Source organism: Symphodus melops (genome assembly GCF_947650265.1).
Source record: "Symphodus melops genome assembly, chromosome: 8".
Taxonomy (NCBI): Eukaryota; Metazoa; Chordata; class Actinopteri; order Labriformes; family Labridae; genus Symphodus; species Symphodus melops.
Genome location: NC_136698.1, coordinates 11,460,593 through 11,479,563, shown reverse-complemented (window position 1 = coordinate 11,479,563; position 18,971 = coordinate 11,460,593). Strand labels below are relative to the sequence as shown.

Below are 18,971 nucleotides of genomic sequence, written 5' to 3'. Positions count from 1 at the left end.
AAGTAGATTCCCTCCATTTCTACACATGACGAGAACTAACCCCCATTCCCGTCCCACACAATATGTACATACAGCTTTGTCTTTTATGTTGTCATTTCTTTTTTTTTTGTGCTGCTAATTTTAATGTCTTCTGCAAGAGGAAACGTATGGATTTTTTTTAATGTAATGTCAGATGAATTAAATTCAAGGGTTTTTCTTTTGTTTTTAACATGTTGGCAGTTGTTCTTTTGTACATACTTGTAATGTTTTAAAGAAATAATCTCTTCATTCTCCTGTCATTTATTCTTTTCACTTCACTGGTGAAAGTTTATGAACCATTTGAAGATGCACAAACGAAGCAATCTATCTTTTCAACAGAGAGAAAAGCTAAAAAATGACCAAGGAAACATCCAGTTGACTGGAGGCTGCTACTTATTACTGACAGTCGACTAATACATGATACATTTTTCATTATCCTAGAGAGAAGTAGATACTTTTCTGTACTTTACCTGGTAGAAAGAAACAAATGTGTAGTCTTTTAGGGCTTTTAATAGGTCTAAAGCGGAATGATGGTGAGGTTATTGTATCAATACAAGGTTAGATTAGGCTGTGCTGCTCATAGTGATACATGTTCTCTGAGTGGTTTAAAACTGCTGCTGCTACAGTTCACAAGTTCTCTCAGATGTTGATAAAAACATTGCTCATGTTTTGGTTAACTCCTTAGCTTCTGCATTTTAAAATAATTACTTTGGCTTGATACACAGACTGTTCCTCATTACCAAGTACAAGTGTGAAGTTCACAGTTACAGACATCTGTACTGCACAACTCTTTAAGTTGCCGTTAGAAAGTCCTCAAGCTAAATTATTTCCACCTGCCTTCTGCTGATAGTTCACTTGAAATGAGAACATTTCCATTCCAAGTCAGCCACTTGGACATTTAGCTAAAGCAAGTTTGTCTTCGTTTACACTTTTGTACACGAGTAACCAACTACTCTCTACCAGCCAAACACATCTCTATCAATTCAAAAGTAACAGTATGTTTGTTAAAAATCAGACTGTATAAAGATTATTTATCACGTCATTAAGTCAAAGCAACATGCATTTCGCTGTGTAGTTGACACCACTAGTGTTGACCCCAGGAAGTGATAAAGAGTCCAAATTCAAATTTCTTTCATTCAATAACACAAGTTAACATTTTGACATTTTGTTTTATTAGTCTCCTTTGGAAAACCTAATGCAGACCAAGTATTTAATTGCAACAACACATTTCAATCTACATTGTACACTTACATAGGGGTGTAAATAGGAAAACCTGCTGAACAGGACTGGATGTGTCGCACTTGAAGCAAAAAATTCAGCCGAACCAAAAAACTGACAAAGTGAGTGCTGGGTGAAGAGTTACTTACAGCCTGAGGAAGGAAAGGACTCGGTCTTGAATTGTAAAATATTTAGACAACATTTTACTGAATAATTGTGTATTCTCTACAGATGGACAAAGTTTTAACACAAAGGCAACAAAAATAATAAGGATCTTAAAAAAGTACAGTACTGACAATTTAAAACCATGTCTCATGTTAATCAAACCTTCGTCTAGTTTTTATTTATACAAAATTTGCCTTTCTTCCTTCTACAAACACCCCAAATGCTTATACATTTAAGACAACACATCTTTTATACTTCTTGAGATCAGGCACAGACATGTCACCTATAGTAAAAATATAAAAAGGGGAGAGTGGGAGGATAACACAATCGGGTTAAAGATGTTCTTAGTCGCTCATTTCCATATCTTCCTGATGGTGATCGTCTCCGTTCAGCTTGGACTTTTTAGGGATTTGACCCTCAGGTCTTTCCATCTCTTCTTGGCCTTTTGGGGATGAGGCTGAATCAGAGTCGCTCTTCCTCTCGTCATCATCCTCCTCGGCTTCTTTTTCACTGTCATAACCTTGCTCCTCTTCATCGTAATCGCGAGTCACCTGTTGAGACAATTTGCTTGTCTTAACAAAAGAGGCACAGGTTTTAAAGGTTAATTTTCTCAAAAAAATAAAACCTGTACAATGTAAAAAATAAACAAGGTAAGCATCTTTGTCTGCGTTTCTCAAAATAAGTGATAATGATGACAACAAATATTTATAAATAACTCAAAATCATGGCTATTAATCCAGTGAAGTGTCAATATTAAAGAGAACTTTGAAAAGGAAATTAGAAGAGTCGAACATACCTTCACATCTCCTTTCTCACTATCTGATTTGCGGTCTCTGTCTCGTTCCTTGTCTTTGCTCTTCTTCTTCTTGCTGGTGGAGCGTTCTCTTTCATCTCGACTGCGGTCCCTGTCCTCTCTCCTATCTCTATCCCGGTCCTTTTCACGCTCCTTGTCCTTCTTTTTCTCCTTCTTGTGCCTGCAAACATGATTTTTTTTTTTTTTTTTTTAGTTCTCCATTTGATCCATTTTATCTCTATGAACTGGGTGTCGATGCAGCTGACAACTCACCGCCTGGGTGATGGAGACCTGGACACCCTCCTCTTGGGGGAGCGGGATGCACTGCGGCTTCGCCTGTGCCTCCTGGGACACAAAGTTATAAAGAAGTCAGAAATACTGATGCTAACTTTTTTAAATCCAGCTTTTTTTAAATACTTTTAAAAAGAAAATACTAAATATGGACCGCTTCCATTTACTGTTCTGAATAAAGCTTACCGATTAATGCTTCGAGACCTTCTGGCGCTGCTGTAGCTCTTGGGTGGTGTCTTAGACCTCTTTTTAGACTTTTCCTCCTTTCTCCTGTCCCTAAAAATGACAGAAGCAGGACCAACAACATAAGTAAGCATTAACCCAAAGTAGGAAAACAAGGAAACCTTTGTTTTATCACACTTTTTTTTTAAGGCTTCAGAGACAGAAAACCAGAGCTTCAAATTCTGCAACTGTAGTGAACGTGTGAATGAAAAATATGAACCTTGATCTGCTGCGGCGGCCTCTCTCCCGGGAGTGGGACCTCCTCCTTCGTGGACTCTTTGACCTCCTCCTACTCCGAGAATGGGACCTCCGCCTAGACCTGCTCTTTGATCGTCTGTCAAATCAAGAAGCAGAACATTGTATATTAAAAAAAAGGACTGCTAAAAATGTAATGTATTGTTGTTTAATGTTCATGTAGACACTACGGGGCCATTATTCTCTGCTCACATCTTGTACTTCTAGTCCACAAGAGAAATGGCTGGTATACCTGTGTCTTGAACGAGATCTAGTGCGCCTGCGTCGTGACCTTGATCGGGAGCGGGAATGTTTCCGTTTGTCATCTTTCTTATCTACAAAAACAATGACAGAGTTAAATCTCAATGGAGGTACGAAGTACAGATAGGGGAACATATTACAGCAAAATGGAACAAAGGGACATTACTGCACACAGTCACCACCAAGACTACAAGAATACTAAAAGTCTCTGGGCTACATTGAGAACATTATCCTGAAGCGGCATAGCGGACTGTGTAGGCTGTACTGATGGGGAGGAAGCAAGAGAACTCACTTCCTGGTTCAATTGCTGCAGAAATGAGAGACTGGGCCTCTCTGACTCTCTTCATGGCCTCTTCAATCTCCTTATTGGAAGCATCATTCTTCAGCCCCGGATTCAAGTTCAGTCCGGCCGCTAATGGATTCAGCCTGCAAGTCAAATTAATTATTTAGTTTTCTGCAAAGTAACCACACCACGAGGCCGACTGGATGGAAAACCTATGAATTCAAGTGAGGAACAGTTCTTACTTGGGGTCCATGGATTGCATGAGCTTCAGGAAGTCTGCAGAAAGAGCCTTAAAATGTGAGGGAGACAAGTTTTATTACTATGAATCAATTATTAACTTGATTCTGAAAATGACCGGTTAAGTGCTCACCTGGGGGTTCATGTTAGGCCCTTGCATTCCCATGGCAGCCATTTGCTCCATGTTTGGAGCTCCGAGACCTCCGAATGGTGTCCCTCCCATCTGGAGTAAAGAACACAAACATTCAGGATACTCTGCAGAGCACGTGTAGAAAAACTTGCCATCTAATATTTTTTTGCCAGTTAATCCTGAATACCTGTGCATAACATTTATATACATGTATAAACATGTATCAGTCATATTAAATGAACATGTCTAAAGCATCATCATTGAAACTGAACTTTGGTCGTCAAGCATCAAATATGGAAAAATGTAAACTCTCAAGGAGACATGGTAAAAAAAACAAAAAAAAAAACTTACTGTCGCAAGAGGATTGGGTGTTGGAAGAAGGCCTCCCCCAGGCATCATTCCTGCCACGGCATTGGCTGGAGCCAGCAGAGACATAGCTTTAGATTCATCAGGAATGACTCCTGGAGAGAGACAACATTTCAGTCCAAACCCAGAGCAAACATTGATCAACACTCAGACAAGACTTGCAGACAAGCCACCTCAGTCTAACTACTCTGAAGTAAAAAAAACAAAAAAAAAAGTCAAAAATTCCACTGTTTGTCTTGTCTGTAAATCTTGATCCCTGACTTTTTTTTTGTGAAAGTATGATTGATTGTAGGATTAGCATCTTTGAGTTTAAAAGTCACAATACACACTGTGGTCAACACTGCCAAGATTTTATCACCTGTACTTGTTTTTTAAGTCATGAACCAAACGTAAGCAAGCACAGCCAGTTGTCCCGTGGGATGTGCTCTCAACTTTCATTAGATGTTTTATGAACAAGCGACTCGCGCCGGCTGCTTCGCTATAAAGCACACAAAAACATTGAGATACAGAAAACAAGTTCATGATTTGGGTGTAGACACAATGGTACATTTCAACATCACTTACCATTACCAATACAAAAAAACAAACAGAAAAGGTTTGGTCATATTACCTTTTCTGGGCTATTGTCGGTGGTTACGGTGTACAATCCCACCACAACAAAAAAAAGATATAACTTACTTTGCAACCAGAAATAAAGTACTGCTAAGAAGCTACTGTACTGATAGATTATAGCCAATAATTAATCACTGAAAACACTAAACAATGTCAAAGATAAACTGAACTAAACATGTTAATGCTAGTGCAAGCAAAAGTTATGATAATACAATAACAATGTGCCCAAAGCTGAAGGAGAACCAAACAGTATAATCAAAGGGACAATCTTAAAGAGATGATCTTCCATGGCAGTGCAATCTGAAAACAGGCTAGTTTTGCAATGTCATGTTTTACTTTTTTTCTTCTTTTTTTTTTTAAAGGGGGGAGAGAGAGAGAGAGAGAGAGAGAGAGAGAGAGAGAGAGGGAGAGAGAGACACACATGCGTGCGCGCACACACACACACACACACAACAGAAAGGACACTTGAGAAACAGGATAAGGCTGCAGAAGACAAAACTGTTGGTGGCATTTTCAGCAGGGCCTGGTATATAGGGCTGGCTGAACCAGGAAAAAGAACTGTAAAACACAACAACAAAAGAAACACCACTGTTAAACGTGAGAGTCACTCAACTCTTTCAGAGTCATGTTTGGAGAGGGTCAATAAAAGCATATTTTACTGCAACATCAAGCAGAACTACGTTATCGTGTGTGTGTGCATGTGTGTGTGTGTGTTAGTGACAATTTGGAATTACAGATGCAGTGTAAAATGACAAGTCTTTGGCACATGAAGCGGGTCAATGCCAAAGGCCGTTTAGGTGCTACTCAGAATTAACAGCCAAATTATTTGCTAATTAACTTTCAACACATCTGCTTAGTGAAACTGTAGATGGCACACACCTTCACGTCTACTCTGGCATGCACAGCTGATTAGTTCATCTATCCTGCATGCTTTGTGCTTGGTGTTGGGATGTCCCGAACAGGTCTCTTCTCAATCTGAGCCCTGATCTTATGTTTATATTTCCCTTTGAGACTCAAGTTGCGCAAATCCTTCTTCATGCCAACATTGGAATCAATAATAACGTATGAATTAGTGAATAGCTCAGCTTTAAGTCAACAGAGAACCTTAACAGCCACATTACACCTGTGCCAGTGTTTTCACTTAGTTTGCTGATTACAGTTCTGCTGAAAAACTCGTGGACCTGCAAGACTGTGCCTCATCCTGCTACCGTGACCTGAAGCACCTGACGAGGAGCGGCAACTTACAACTGGAGTGTGATGTAAGAAAAGTCCCACAGCATCCCATCCTGTTTGAACCTAAAAATACATTTAATCAGCCACTAACTGAAAACACCAGCGTGTATGTGCAAGGTCTTTAATGGCGTCCAAGCGTCAGCGTGGAGGCAAATGATCCACCTGTATGCTATGTAACATAAACAGTACGAGTTATGAGGTTGAGGAGATAGGCTTAAGTTCTGCAGAATGATGCTAAAATGGAAGAGACCTTAATCTTCATCATTACTGTAGATACAATGAATAGAGATGCGTTTCTAACTTCAAATGTTTCAGGCATAACAGAAGACTTTCAAAATTGGCGCACCCAGAGTTCAAAATATAAACAGAAGATCAGAAGCTCAATGTTGATTGGATACTAATTGATTAACCATGAATAATTAAATATTATGTATTATATGCTGCTAAGTCTTGATGCAATTTGAGCAGATCCGCTCGGGGCATCCCTTGTTGGGTGTGGCTACTAATCAGCAAACATTTTTATTTTAAAAAAATGATTGAAATCCTTTCAACATTTAAGGAATTGAGATTGCCCTGCACCCTCATCCCAACCCCCTGTATTTGGTTTAAGAGTTGTGTGGCTACTTTTTTTTTTGTAAAGAAATGATGCCTTGAACAGAGAACAAAAAAGTAAAGAGTTAATATTTTACTGCAGAACAAGAGAAGGGGGGCTTGCGAGCCTGGTGCCATATTTTTTTTCTAATCTCCTGATGGCAGTAGAGGACCACTTTCAGCCAGCAAGGAAGGGGCTCTCTGCAAATGACTTGTCCACTATGAAAACCACAACACAAATAACAGAGAGAGAGGTTTACAGCTAGATTTTAAGACATGGACACAAATGTACATTTTCCCTTTTACATACCTAAAAACTGCTAAGCACTGAAACGCTTAGCTAATATTGCTTGGTCAGAAGAAAGAAAAAAAACTCACAATGGCTCACATTGACATTTTCATTTAAATAATCTAGACAATGAGATGTATGTTCAGAGAGTCATCTGACAGCAACAAAGACAAAACAGATACCCACCTTCAGCAAAAGGGACCACAATCAAGGCTCTGTCCACGAAGACGGTGTTTGTCAGGTGTTGGGAAACTCCCACCGATTCAGACTCATGGAACTTTACAAAACAGACACGTGAAGTCACAGGCAAGGGAGAGTCACTGGAAAAAAATACAGACATGTTGTGCAAAGAATACAAACAAGGAGACCAAACATGCCTTCTTCAAAACGACAACTGAGTTAAACGAGGATTATTGGATGTATAATATTGTCCAGTCTATGATGTTTAACCCTTTCTGTTGGACTTACAAGTTACCTCAGAACATAATGTTAATGATTTTACTTTTTTCCAGTTTTTAAGTGAACGTCTCTTGAGAGTGAAATAATATTCTCAATCACTCATGCTTTGAAACGTCATGTTTTACTTCTCATTGCCTGTGAGTGACACTGTGATTAAATAGTTACTAGTTTTGTGGTTGTTGTTGCTGCCGTCTTCACATTTCCTACCTGCCCAGAAGCCAGGTGTATTTCAGTTGAGAAAAAATACAAAGCAGAAAACAATTATTTTTTTCTACTGTGCTCATTAACAAATCACCTGACGAGAAACAACATCCCACGTGGGCTAAAGGGAACCCCAACAGGAAGTCATGGCTTTAATACGTTTACTTTGTACACAGCATTTAATACAAAGAAACAGCTGTGAATAACATCTAAGGTTGCCACTTTTTAAAAAACAAACAAACAATATCGTTTGATCATTTTTACTGTTCCACTCATGACAACAAGAAGTTACGACATTAATATGAAAATAAAAAAATAACTTATTCCAATTACATGACGTTTAAAAATTAAGGCATCATTTTACATCTCAATTTTAAAACAACTTTCAACATTGGAAGTCGAAACAAATACAAAAGTATGCAGATGAGTAGCACAAACAAAGGTTTTGCTTTCATTTTAAATCCTGATTCAATCTATGGAGGAATAGTCACATAACAGAGTCATTTACTGTAAGAATGTATTTATATCCCGTTGTCTGAGGAAAACGTGGACACCTATGGCTGACAAAAGTGTGTGAGAACAATTTAAGATAAATTCAGCATGTTTCTCTCCCGCAGTGACCAGGGGCGCGGGCTAACGTTAGCATTAGCATTAGAATGCCATCCAGTGAGGCCTACTTTACACTACAGGCCTCGAGTGGAGTGAAGCTTCAGCTGGATAAGAAAACCTTTCGAGTTCATAATACTCACTCAGGTGGAAACAGTTTGAGCTCCTCTATGTTTCCAAGGAATCCAAACAGTGTCCTCATCTGCTCGGACGTGGTACTCGGGGAGACATTTGTCACCTGAATGACGTGCGTGTTAGAATTCATTTTATCGAGCTCGCTAGCTTTACGCCAGCAACGCGCTTGAATTCACGACAATACGAAGGGGGTTCCGATAATTTTTAATAGAAAAAAATAAAATTATTAGGCGAATACAAAAGAGAGCATCTTTCCCTTTCGACTGAAGTTAATAAATATTTGCTGCGGACGAAACGACAACGAACCGCGAGTCGAGAGCAACAATGCCGCTGCTAAAAATGTCGCGAGGCAAGGATGCTGCGTTCACGCACAGTTCGTAAAGTTGAACTATCAACCCGCTCGGTCGTTTTAAAGAGCTGCCATTAATTATACTATATTCAAGTTAATTGGTAGTATCACACTTTAAACATACAATTTAGACATCTGTTTATCATCACTCTGTAAAAGAAAATGTGTAATTTATGACATGCATGTCAGATACCAGGTAACTGATTTTATTGTTTTAAGGAGAAAGACAGACTTCAAGTGTGTGTGTTTTTTTTTTAAATTAAATGCACACTTGAAAAACAAAGTTTGTTTTTTCTTATGTTCAACAACATCTGGTTGTGAAATTAAAGTCAGGGAATCTGCTGGAATAGCTATTATATTATCACGATTATTTTACACAGGTAAAATATTAACCAGGAAGCTAAAAACTGCCAATTGTTTTGTTTTAATGAATTTCTGTTTTTATGTCTGTAAAGCACTGTGAATTGCCTTGTGTCTGAACAGTGCTATGTAAATAAACTTGCCTTGCCAAATGTAGAGGAGGAACGATGTACACAGTTTTCACTTTGAAATGCAGTTATTAATTATGTCTTTTGGTTGATTTTGTTTACAGTCTATGGGGAAGGACACATTAGCACAGGTTATAGAGGTTAATTCAGACATCAAATGAAAATGACTTAAAAACAAATTAATACGGATAATTTGTATAATATAAACAAGTGTTTAAGTCTAATTATTAGGACATCCGTACATCATAGTGAGATTGAACAATCTGTTTAAAAAAAATGCCATTATCTAAAGGTCCCTGAAGGCAGCATAAAGGGGCGTGGTTAATCTGGTTACGTCACAATATTTTGTTGCTAGGCTGCTAGCTGGTGATTCTGCCAAGTAGTATTTTATGTGCCGACTCAGCTCGATGTAACAAGGATATGCAAGGGATAGAGTAGTAATTTGAGAGCGAGAACTGTTTGCAACGGTGCATTAAAGTAATTTTAAACAATAACCTTACTTTGTGCATGGGTTTAAAAAACAGGACCCGAAGGGCAACTCAACGACCCGCGTCAAGGCGCAAAGTCGTCGCTTGCTAACGTAGCATCGTTGCGAGTCGGTATGTCAACAGGTCGCCTGAGAGGACGTGCCAGGAGATATTTTTGATTAATTGTGGCTGCCGTGAAAGCCACGGGTTTGATTGCATGTCATAGTAACATCAAGGTAAAATGATGTAGTTTGATGCCTAGCTGTTAGATGCTTTCGTTAAGTGAGGAAAGATCCAGAAAACTTAACTCTGAATAATTGTCGGACCTGAGTCAAGATGGAGCTGCAGAGATCATGGACATGGCACAGGCAAGTCAATACGCTTCTGCCCCGTTTCTGTAAAGGTTTATTTGCTCCTTTAAAACACGGTTTGAATGTACTGCCTGAAGAGCTGAGAAACCAGACATCCCACGTTTAAAACAATGACTTATGACAGTGGTGTCCTGTATCTGACTGCATTTAACAACTCAGAGCCAAAGACCACTTTAATGTGCTTCTACTGGACTTGATTTCATCGACATTGTGTTTTACACTAGACTGTCATATTTCAAGAGAAACATAACTCCTTACTTCACGTCATTTGTAAATCAGCTTAGCTTCTTCTCTGCACTGTTCTATTAATATTACAGATATACCAACTAATACACTGTTGCATTCTCCATGAGACTCCTGCTAATGATGAATTACCATAATGCTTTGGTATTTAACCATTTATTTTGAAACAGCACATTCAGAATAACAGGCACTTGAATAAATGTAGCTCTTTAAAGTTAATTGACGATCTGAGACTTTTTCTTTACTGTAATATTATTAAGTGTACACAAATGAAAGATCTTAGTACTACTTCCACCTTTTAATTTAAAAGGACAACAAAGAGGTGAAATCAAAGATAGATAGATAGATACTTTATTGATCCCGAGGGAAATTCAACAAATTCAACATGTGAAGCGTCAAATGGATTTAATAAAAACAGATGGAGAAGTACTGGTGAAAAACTCGCTAAGTTAGTATGCTTGTGAATAGGGCTTTTTATGCATAGTAGTTTTTTTTTTATTGAGACCATTAAAATGATTCCATTTCAATTCAATCAAAAGTGCGAGCAATGGCTTCATCTTTTTTTTTCTTTTAGCAGAAACTTTCATTAAAAGTTAATTTAAGTAGTGAAATTAGTGTGTTGATTCCAGTTTTTTAACCTTCACACTATCCCTGTTTTGACAGCACTGCACTACAATAATTTTCTTTTTCTTACAGGAAAGAGTTTTCATCTTATGAAAACGAACAAATGGATGCCACACAATGACGAATGGTTTCACATGTACGTCCGCATTCTCATGACACAAGCACAGCGATATGGGCCTCTTAAGACTGCTCGCCAGAATCATGGGTAGGATCAGCACCTTCAGGTCGTATCAGTTCGTGCTCCTCCTGGCTGCTGCGCTGGCCGTCGTTGCTTTTTACTACTTTGGCTCAGAGAGACAGAACTTCTCTAGCACCACAAAGAGGATCAAGCAGAGCCAGGCCAGTCACAACACCAACAGAAATGATGCAGACCTGACTGTGGACACCAGGCTCACACAGCCGGCTGGATCTGAGGAGCAAGGAGGGCAGGACTTGGGAGGAGAGAGCGATGGGTTCGTGTCGAGGAGAGGGGACAGTGGAGCTGTCGACCAACACTACCACGCACTCATGATGTTCACCAAGGTGGACAAGAGCCGCAGCCTGCAGGACAAATTCAAGGTGGCTATGTTGTCTATGGTCAAGCTGGCCCGCTTCCTGGAAGGAGAGGTGTTGGTCCTTCATTTTGTGAGTGACCCAGCCAGCAGAGAACTGGGAGAAAAGATGCTGCAAGAACTTCTCCTTGATGCAACATTTAAGTATGAGGTAGGAGGACAAATCCTGTCTTTATGTCGATTTCACTTTCTCTCTCTCTGATGTGCATTTGTATCAGTAGACTTTGGTCGTCATTTCATCGACATGGTGGATATTTCAAAGTATGTTTCTCAAGAGTTGGCCAGGCTTGTTTCCCCTTTATTTGATAGTACAGTGGAAAGAGTTGGGGATGGGGGCGAGCGAGCTGGGAATGACTTACTCCCTCAAATGATTGAACTTTTTCTACTTGAAATAATCCAACGCCTTCTGAATTCTTAGTGTATCGATATCAATGTAAAACTCTGGCTTCTTTAAATGAAATGCCTGCATACTGTAATAATTGAGAGGTTGTTGAACAAGTGTGGAAAGGAGCTGCAGGAACGGCCTCAGTCAAGTCTGTCACTTATGTCTCGTCCAGTAACACGACCTCCATGACCTCAGTCTCAACAAGCTCAGATAAGAGACTGGAAATACACAGGTTGATATGATCTAACAATTATCATAGTTCAATGTTTTTAAAAATGATTGTGTTCTTTAGATCTTCATTATAACGGTCTGCTAAACCTGAGAAATAGTGGTCGACCTTTGTAGTAAACGGCAGCAGAGGGATCGCTCTATGAATGGAATACTTTAGGTTTATTGTTGCACCTGTCTTCTACTTAAATGCACATCTGTGTCTGAAGAAGCTTTTTTTACCGAATGAATTCAGTTATTGATCATGCAGAGGCAGAAAAGCATTCACAAGTTAACTCGTGTCTACAGTTTCACAACGAAGCACATCATTTCTAAGCGGCGTTTTTCTACAACACTACAATTCATTTAGCGAACGTTTTTGTCCAAGTTGACGTCCATCTTTCGTCTTTGATGTGGGTGCTGTTTTGTGTGTGTGTGTGTGTGTGTGTGTGTGTGTGTGTGTGTTTGATGGTGAGGAGAAGATGAAAAGTTCTAAAAGACATGAGATGAGTGATGTAAAATTACAAGCAATTTAACCAGCTTTGTTTAAAGTAGTGCAAACAAAACTGAAATATTTCAGTGTTAGACATCAGCGGGGGAAACCCAGAGCTTCAACCACGTATTTAGATGCTTTCCAATCAGGACAAAACAAGCTCTAAATGTAATCATACAGACCTCTTAAATCAAGCGTCCTACCAGAGAAAAACAGACTAGATTGCAACTTCAAACACAAGGTGGCAGTGTTGCCCTATCAAACCAGTCCTCGGTAATGGGGATATCCCCCCCTCCCCTCCCCCTTCCTCCCTGTTCTCCCTGCCAAAACACAGGATTATGTCCCTTCTCTGTTGCGCTTTCTGTTGCATACAATGTGCTGCCCTATTTCTTCTCTTTTTGCGTTATCACCAACGAAAGTGGTTGAACATTTTCTCATGCTTAGAAAAATGTCCTCACCAGCCGGGAGTGTCTCATCCTCCACGAAATCTAGTGTGCATGTGATTTGCCTGTGTCAGCTCACACTAATCCCTTCTCTGCCTTGGATTTGTTGAGGGTTTGGCTTCTTGGCAGTTTTTGGAGCTTTTAGTTATGTTGCGGCCTGATTGATATGACGAGACTGAACTCGAAGACGTGCAGCAGTACAGGTGAAGTGCGTGTCACAAAATAATACTGGGCGAGTTTAGTGTTCAGTGATGGCAAAGTGCATTTAGACTAAGCTAAGCCAACAGAAAGGCTCTATGGTGTTATGTTTGAGGACCAGGCCAAGTGTCTCTTTCTTGGAAATGTGACACAAACTGGCCTGTAGAGATGATCCAACCTACTAAGTTTCATGTATGAGTCAGCCAATTCCCAGCAGTGCTTTCCCTACCATTCGTGTGTGACTTCCCGCCACTCTAAAAAAAAAAAAAAAAAAAAAGGCAGAAAATAATGAATAGATTTGATGTAGTTTATGTGCACTTATTTTATTTTGGATGTGCGTCAATGTCTTTCAGGCGTTTCACCATCCTGTTCAGCCAACGGAGAAAAACATTTCCAGGGTGCTGTTACGGTTTACAACTTGTAATGAGGTTGGCAGCACGCATCTAATAGTACATTTGCCCCGAGCCCACCCCTTGTTGATGTTATTTTCAGACCCAGTTCTCCGACGTTAGACTACAAACCTAAACAAACAAGCACGTCCGTCACGGAGCCTTAATCAACTGCTCTTACCGAGCAAGCGTACGCAGCACGAGTTCTGCGTGCAGCGCGTTACAAACAGACAAGCGCTCCTTTCCAAACGTTCTCCAGTTGGAGTCGGACTCTGTGTCTCTCCGTGATTGCACCATAGACTGTAAAAATAAGTCATCTTCCAGAGAGGCAGACTTTACATGCTGTTAAGATAAGGAACTGAATATTAAAGGGATACTTCACCCATCTGCATGAAGCTGTGTATCATTAGAAACATGGTAGTAGTGTTGAATGGTCGTGAATCCAGCCCTCATTTTGCCCTGAGACGAGAAAAATATGTTTTTCTTTGCCTGGAAGTTTTCTTCATGTGATGCAATATGATGCTTTTTGCATCACATGAAGAAAGAAAAAATAAATTTTTCTCGTCTCAGGGCAAAATGAAGGTTGGATTCACGACCATTCAACACTACTACCATGTTTCTAATGATACACAGCTTCATGCAAATGGGTGAAGTATCCCTTTAAAATGATATTGGAAGGTGACGGTGTTTTTCAGTGAAAATCCCCATGTGATTTTTCTTCAACACTGCTAATCCTTGTTTTCTTCTTACCACCTTTGTAACGCACAGCTCACGTGTGTGCAATCCAGTGGGTGTGGACTGTAGCTGTTTCCAATCTTTGAAAAGATTCTGGGCGGACATTTTGTTAACAGAAAGGGTTTGAATAATTCCATCATAGAATGTTTAAAAAAAAAAACAACAGAATCAAAGGAATCCCAGAACTTTGTGTGATCAAAGACGTTTAGAATCCAACCAGAGTCAACCAAAGCCCACAAATCAAATCAGTCAACCACAACTCGCAGATCAGATCAGTCACTCACAAGTCCAGTCTGAGATACAGCATTGTTAAAGAGACGCATCAACAAGATTGCTAACAATTGCAAGTAAGACACTCATTCTAAGAGCTACAGATCCTAGAGAATGAAAGACTCAATGAGGAAAGGTGCTGAGAAGAAGGAGCAGAAGATGATGGAGGTGCTCAGAACAGAAGTGCAGCATCAAACATTGAGGGCTAACAGCCAAAAGAAGGATTCGTCGGAGGTCAGGATTGAGCTTTTGGAGGACGCTAACCTGACTCTTCAGAAGAGTGTAGACAACCTCCAACAAGACATGAACATTCAACTGTTTATTAATGACAGCCTACAGAAAGAGCTGCAGGAGGTCAAGAGTGAACTTTTGAAGACAACTGACCTGAACAGGTTGAGGGTGGAGAGGCTGACTGCAGAGAACAACTCTCTGGTGAAGAAGATGAATGCCATAGAGGAAGAAGCCTTCAGACAGGACATGCAGAACTCAAAACAGCTAGAGTGTTTGAAGATCCAGCTGCAAGACAAGACCAACACCTGTTATGAGCTGTCATATAAACTCATGTTGCAGGAGAAGACTAACCCTCTGCAGAAGAAGGTGGACGAACTCCAAAAGGACATGAAACTCAAAGTGTTGATTGCAGAAGACCTCCAGAAAGAGCTGGATGAGGTCAAGGATCAGCAGCTGGAGAGCACCAATAATGAATGGATGCTCATTGAGAGCGTGAATGCAGAGAATGACTCCCTGAAGCAGAAGTTGGAGGCCATGAACACAGACGCCATGCTGATTGAAGAGCAGCTGGAAAGTTTAGAGATCAGGCTGCAAGAAAAGACGAGCAGCTCTCTAGAGCTGGCCTCCAAACTGTCAGCACGGGAGGAAGAAAGTAATGCAGCGCTGGAGGTGATGAATGAGCTCCTGAAGGAAGTGGAATGGCTAACACCGAGGGCTGACGTCCCCCAGAAAGAGCTGGAGGACCTCAGGCAGCAATCATACATGCTTGACGTCCCCCAGAAAGAGCTGGAGGTCGTCAGGCAACAGTCATACAGGCCCCCCCTTCCAGAGGACAACCATCTGGTTAGCACGGAGGAGATCTCTCTCTGGAGGAGGTTCAAGAAGTTCACGACTCCAGATAGCCGCCGTCAATTCAAGCGTCCAAAGAAGCTGGACCAGTAACGACAATCCCAGACCGTCCACCGCCTCCCCGACCCCCAAGTCCTAAACAATCACACAAAATGTAACAGACAGGCAGGCTCAGAGCGGACATGTAAAGTCCTGACTGACTGACAGACAGACAGACGCTGTTGGGTTTCTGTCTGCAGGTTGTCATATGTTCCTAAAGTGTCTGCGTGGGTTTTTCTCCGGAGACTCCGGTTTCATCCCACACCCATAAATTCAGGATCAAATTGAAAAAACTAATAAATTAAACATTAACAGTTATTGACATTCTTTATGCCTTGTTGGATTTCCTTCAACCTTGTTTTAAATTTCTCATGCTTTTGTTTATATTGAGTGTGATAATGTGAAAAAGTAGAGACTGTTTTGAGACCACTGACTGGAGTGCCCTGCAAGAGACTCATGGTGAGGACATGAGAGAGCAAACCATAGACTGTGCGTTACAAAGGTGGTAAGAAGAAAACAAGGATTAGCAGTGTTGAAGAAAAATCACATGGGGATTTTCTCAGAACGCACCGTCACCTTCCAATATAATTTTAATATTCAGTTCCTTATCTTAACAGCATGTAAAGTCTGCCTCTCTGGATGAGGATTTTTTTTTTTCTTTCATAAACAATAGTTGCACCTTTGCCTCACCTCATCTCCTGTAACTCATTAACGCTCCCCTTTCCAATAAAGGAAGTAAATATCTTCATAACATTTAAATGAATGTTATGTCTCGAGTGCTCTTACTTTTACTCCTGAGCTGACAAATGTTTTAATGCTGTTACATCATTCACCATTCAAATAAATAGAAAAGATAAATACTGATTTATCTTTGAGGCTTAAGTTGGTTCATATTGGGCTAGTGTACCATTTATTTAAAAGTGCACTTTTCTGTTAAATAGACATGCTCCAACACTGCTCTCTCTCTCTCTCTCTCTCTCTCAAGCTGTACGCCCACTCGCCCAGAGGTTTCAGCATTTGCATTTTCCAGACCAGTGCTTCATACCATGATAATCAGGCATCATAGGAAAATAAGTCATGGAATAATGTTCTGCATCCACTGACACAAGTACAGCCTCTTCCTCCTCTCTGCACACAAACACTGAATCTTAGCCAACGTTGCAGATGAGACAGTGAGTCCCGGGGGGGGGGGGGGCTGACAGAACAGAAGCATGTTTATGAGCATGTAGACATCCTTGTCTGCTCATCTCAAGTGTCATTCCTTTTTCAATTATTTATCTTAAAGAGCATGAGGGAACGGCCGAAGTTATGCAAGAACCTGAGCATGCATGGCTTCTTAACAGTGGTTGATTCAACAAACAGCCTGAGGAGGCGAAGCGCCTGGTGGCTGTTCTCCTTCCTTCTTACCAACATTCACACAGTCCTGAGGACACAACGTGCTGGAGTCCTTCTGCACTCAACACATCAATGAAACGTTTCTCTCTTATATCATTCTGATTAATCCAAAGTGATCCACATAATACTGGAACTTTCTTTTATCTAGAGCTCATGAACAAACTAGAATGAAGCATCGTCTTTTTGTTTGACCAACTTTAAGGTTCATGGTTTCTTTATTAGTAATAATAAACGTAAAGTTTTTGTACAGACAGCAGAGGCAGTGTTCCAAAGATCAATTACTTTCACAACCTTACTTCAGTTCTTACTGGCAGATTACCCAAGACTGTGTGGTTGATAATATTCTGTAACCAGGTAGCGCAAGTATGCTCCAGTAAAACGAATAAATGTGTCAGTTTGTGAAAATGGTAAGAAGGATATCGAAGGGTTAAATGTAACGCCTGTCATCCTGAAGCAAATCTACTAATATCTTCCCACCCGTATGGACATGTGACCTGGGATTAGGCGTCAGTGTTTGAATCAGTCAGTCGGCTCGTGTTGATCAGGAAGTGCTCCTCGGCCTGCATCCTTTTGAATATGCGTCGCTCCCTCGTGCCACACAGGAGTACCAATACGTTCTGTAGCAGTTATCAGTCATCATGACCTTTTTATTCAAAGCTATTATCCATTTGAATGCCCCAAAATATCCAGGACAGTCCCTTCCAAGCTTCCTATTGATAGAGAACACAAACACATGTGTAATGATTAAATAGCCAACTGATGACGGTTTGAAGGAAACTTAAAACTTTGAAACCTTTCAACAGCAGAGCTCTACTTTCAAGGTAGCTGTGCTCCCATTGTTCTGCCCCCCCCCCCCTTTAAAAAGAAATGCATCCTGGGCAATTAATGTTCTATTTAAAGGTGAATTTCAGATCTTGAATGAACACTTTACACGGCACAGATATAAATATGTAATGTTAGTCTTGCTGTCAAGGCTTTATGAGTGCAGTCATTTAAGCCTGGCTCACACTGCAGGACAATCAGGTCCGATTTAAGGTCAGATTCCTCCTTCCCAATCAAAGATTCGTTCCCGATTTAAGGCTCCTCCAAAACGGATTATTTGATCAGATTATCTTGTAGTGTCAGTGGTATAAAGATCCAATCTTAACATCCCCGATCTGCTCTCCGATTTTCGGGGACGCTGCCATGAGGTAAAGGGAGGAAAGTAATAAATGGAAAGTCGTGGCACCGACGGTTAACGGTTACAATTTGACCTCCAGATCCCAGTGAAGAATATATAACCCATGTTGTCCATGTTTCCCAAGACATTTTTACCACCAAACATTTGTCATTTAAAAACAAAAATGTTTTGTCCTCTGCACAAAGCGTAATAATCACAAATGTAACCGTCGGCTCTATTGGTCATGTGAGGTGGTGCGTTCCCCCATCGAGCATGATAATCTTGATGAAATCCTGTAGTATGAGATGTGCCAAGATTTTTCGTGTCTTGCAGTGTGAGCATGTTTCGAGATTATGGAAAAGAATATCTGTTAGGAACAGGATTCTCCTCGTGTGTGTGTGTGTGTGTGTGTGTGTGTGTGTGTGTGTGTGTGTGTTCTCATAATGGGACTTTTAATTCTGATTTGGTGTACTGTGGAAATTATATTCAGGGCTGATTCAAAAAAAAAAAAAAAATTTAAAGCTGTTCTGACAATTTGTTAGTTTTCATCCAGATATTAAAAATATTAAACTGACTGACTGAGGATAAACACTAAGACTTTTTTTCATAATATCTTTAGCGTAACAAGAGTGCACTCTATGAAGATGAGTAAAACCAACCTCAAAATTTATGTTGTCCCTTGCAAACATTTATCGGAGCTTTAGCAAGACAAGTGACTCTTCTGAGAGCAGTCTACCATTA

At 40.3% G+C, this 18,971-nt stretch overlaps 2 protein-coding genes across 8 annotated transcripts in view; one reads left to right on the top strand and one right to left on the bottom strand.

Moving 5' to 3' along the window:
• Positions 1–1,167: 1,167 nt before the first annotated feature.
• srsf11 (serine and arginine rich splicing factor 11) lies at positions 1,168–8,742 on the bottom strand. Of its 3 annotated transcripts, none has more exons than XM_079350967.1 (12): positions 8,353–8,742; positions 7,130–7,263; positions 4,204–4,313; positions 3,856–3,945; positions 3,728–3,774; positions 3,495–3,628; positions 3,195–3,276; positions 2,928–3,041; positions 2,672–2,761; positions 2,468–2,539; positions 2,198–2,375; positions 1,168–1,952 (listed from the first exon to the last, which is right to left on the bottom strand). In XM_079350967.1, the coding sequence occupies exons 1-12, from the start codon at positions 8,472–8,474 to the stop codon at positions 1,746–1,748; spliced, it is 1,380 nt and encodes a 459-aa protein (XP_079207093.1). In that variant the 5' UTR covers positions 8,475–8,742; the 3' UTR covers positions 1,168–1,745. The 3 variants fall into 3 exon arrangements, with proteins under 3 accessions (XP_079207093.1, XP_079207092.1, XP_079207094.1); XM_079350966.1 differs by having other exon boundaries at positions 1,168–1,973; positions 8,353–8,741; XM_079350968.1 differs by lacking the exons at positions 7,130–7,263; positions 8,353–8,742 and adding an exon at positions 4,577–6,837 and having other exon boundaries at positions 1,168–1,973.
• A 636-nt stretch (positions 8,743–9,378) lies between these two features.
• The window catches only part of xxylt1 (xyloside xylosyltransferase 1), a 53,083-nt gene continuing 43,490 nt past the window's right edge, over positions 9,379–18,971 (top strand). Inside the window, exons 1-2 of one of the 5 annotated variants that reach the window (XM_079350969.1) lie at positions 9,379–10,016; positions 10,959–11,588. In XM_079350969.1, coding sequence (XP_079207095.1) covers positions 11,058–11,588 — 531 coding nt within the window. In that variant the 5' untranslated portion in view covers positions 9,379–10,016; positions 10,959–11,057. The remainder of the gene's footprint in view (positions 10,017–10,958; positions 11,589–18,971) is intronic. The other 4 variants (XM_079350970.1, XM_079350972.1, XM_079350973.1 and 1 more) reach the window with 4 other exon arrangements.

What these genes read in the sequence shown, in the direction of transcription:
- srsf11 (XM_079350966.1), bottom strand. Translation starts at nt 8,474, where the DNA reads ATGAATTCTAACACGCACGTCATTCAGGTGACAAATGTCTCCCCGAGT. An exon ending in CACCCAATCCTCTTGCGACA is followed by an intron (nt 3,946 to 4,203) that starts GTAAGTTTTTTT and finishes TCTTTACTCCAG; the next exon opens with ATGGGAGGGACACCATTCGG. An exon ending in GGCCTAACATGAACCCCCAG is followed by an intron (nt 3,775 to 3,855) that starts GTGAGCACTTAA and finishes TCACATTTTAAG; the next exon opens with GCTCTTTCTGCAGACTTCCT.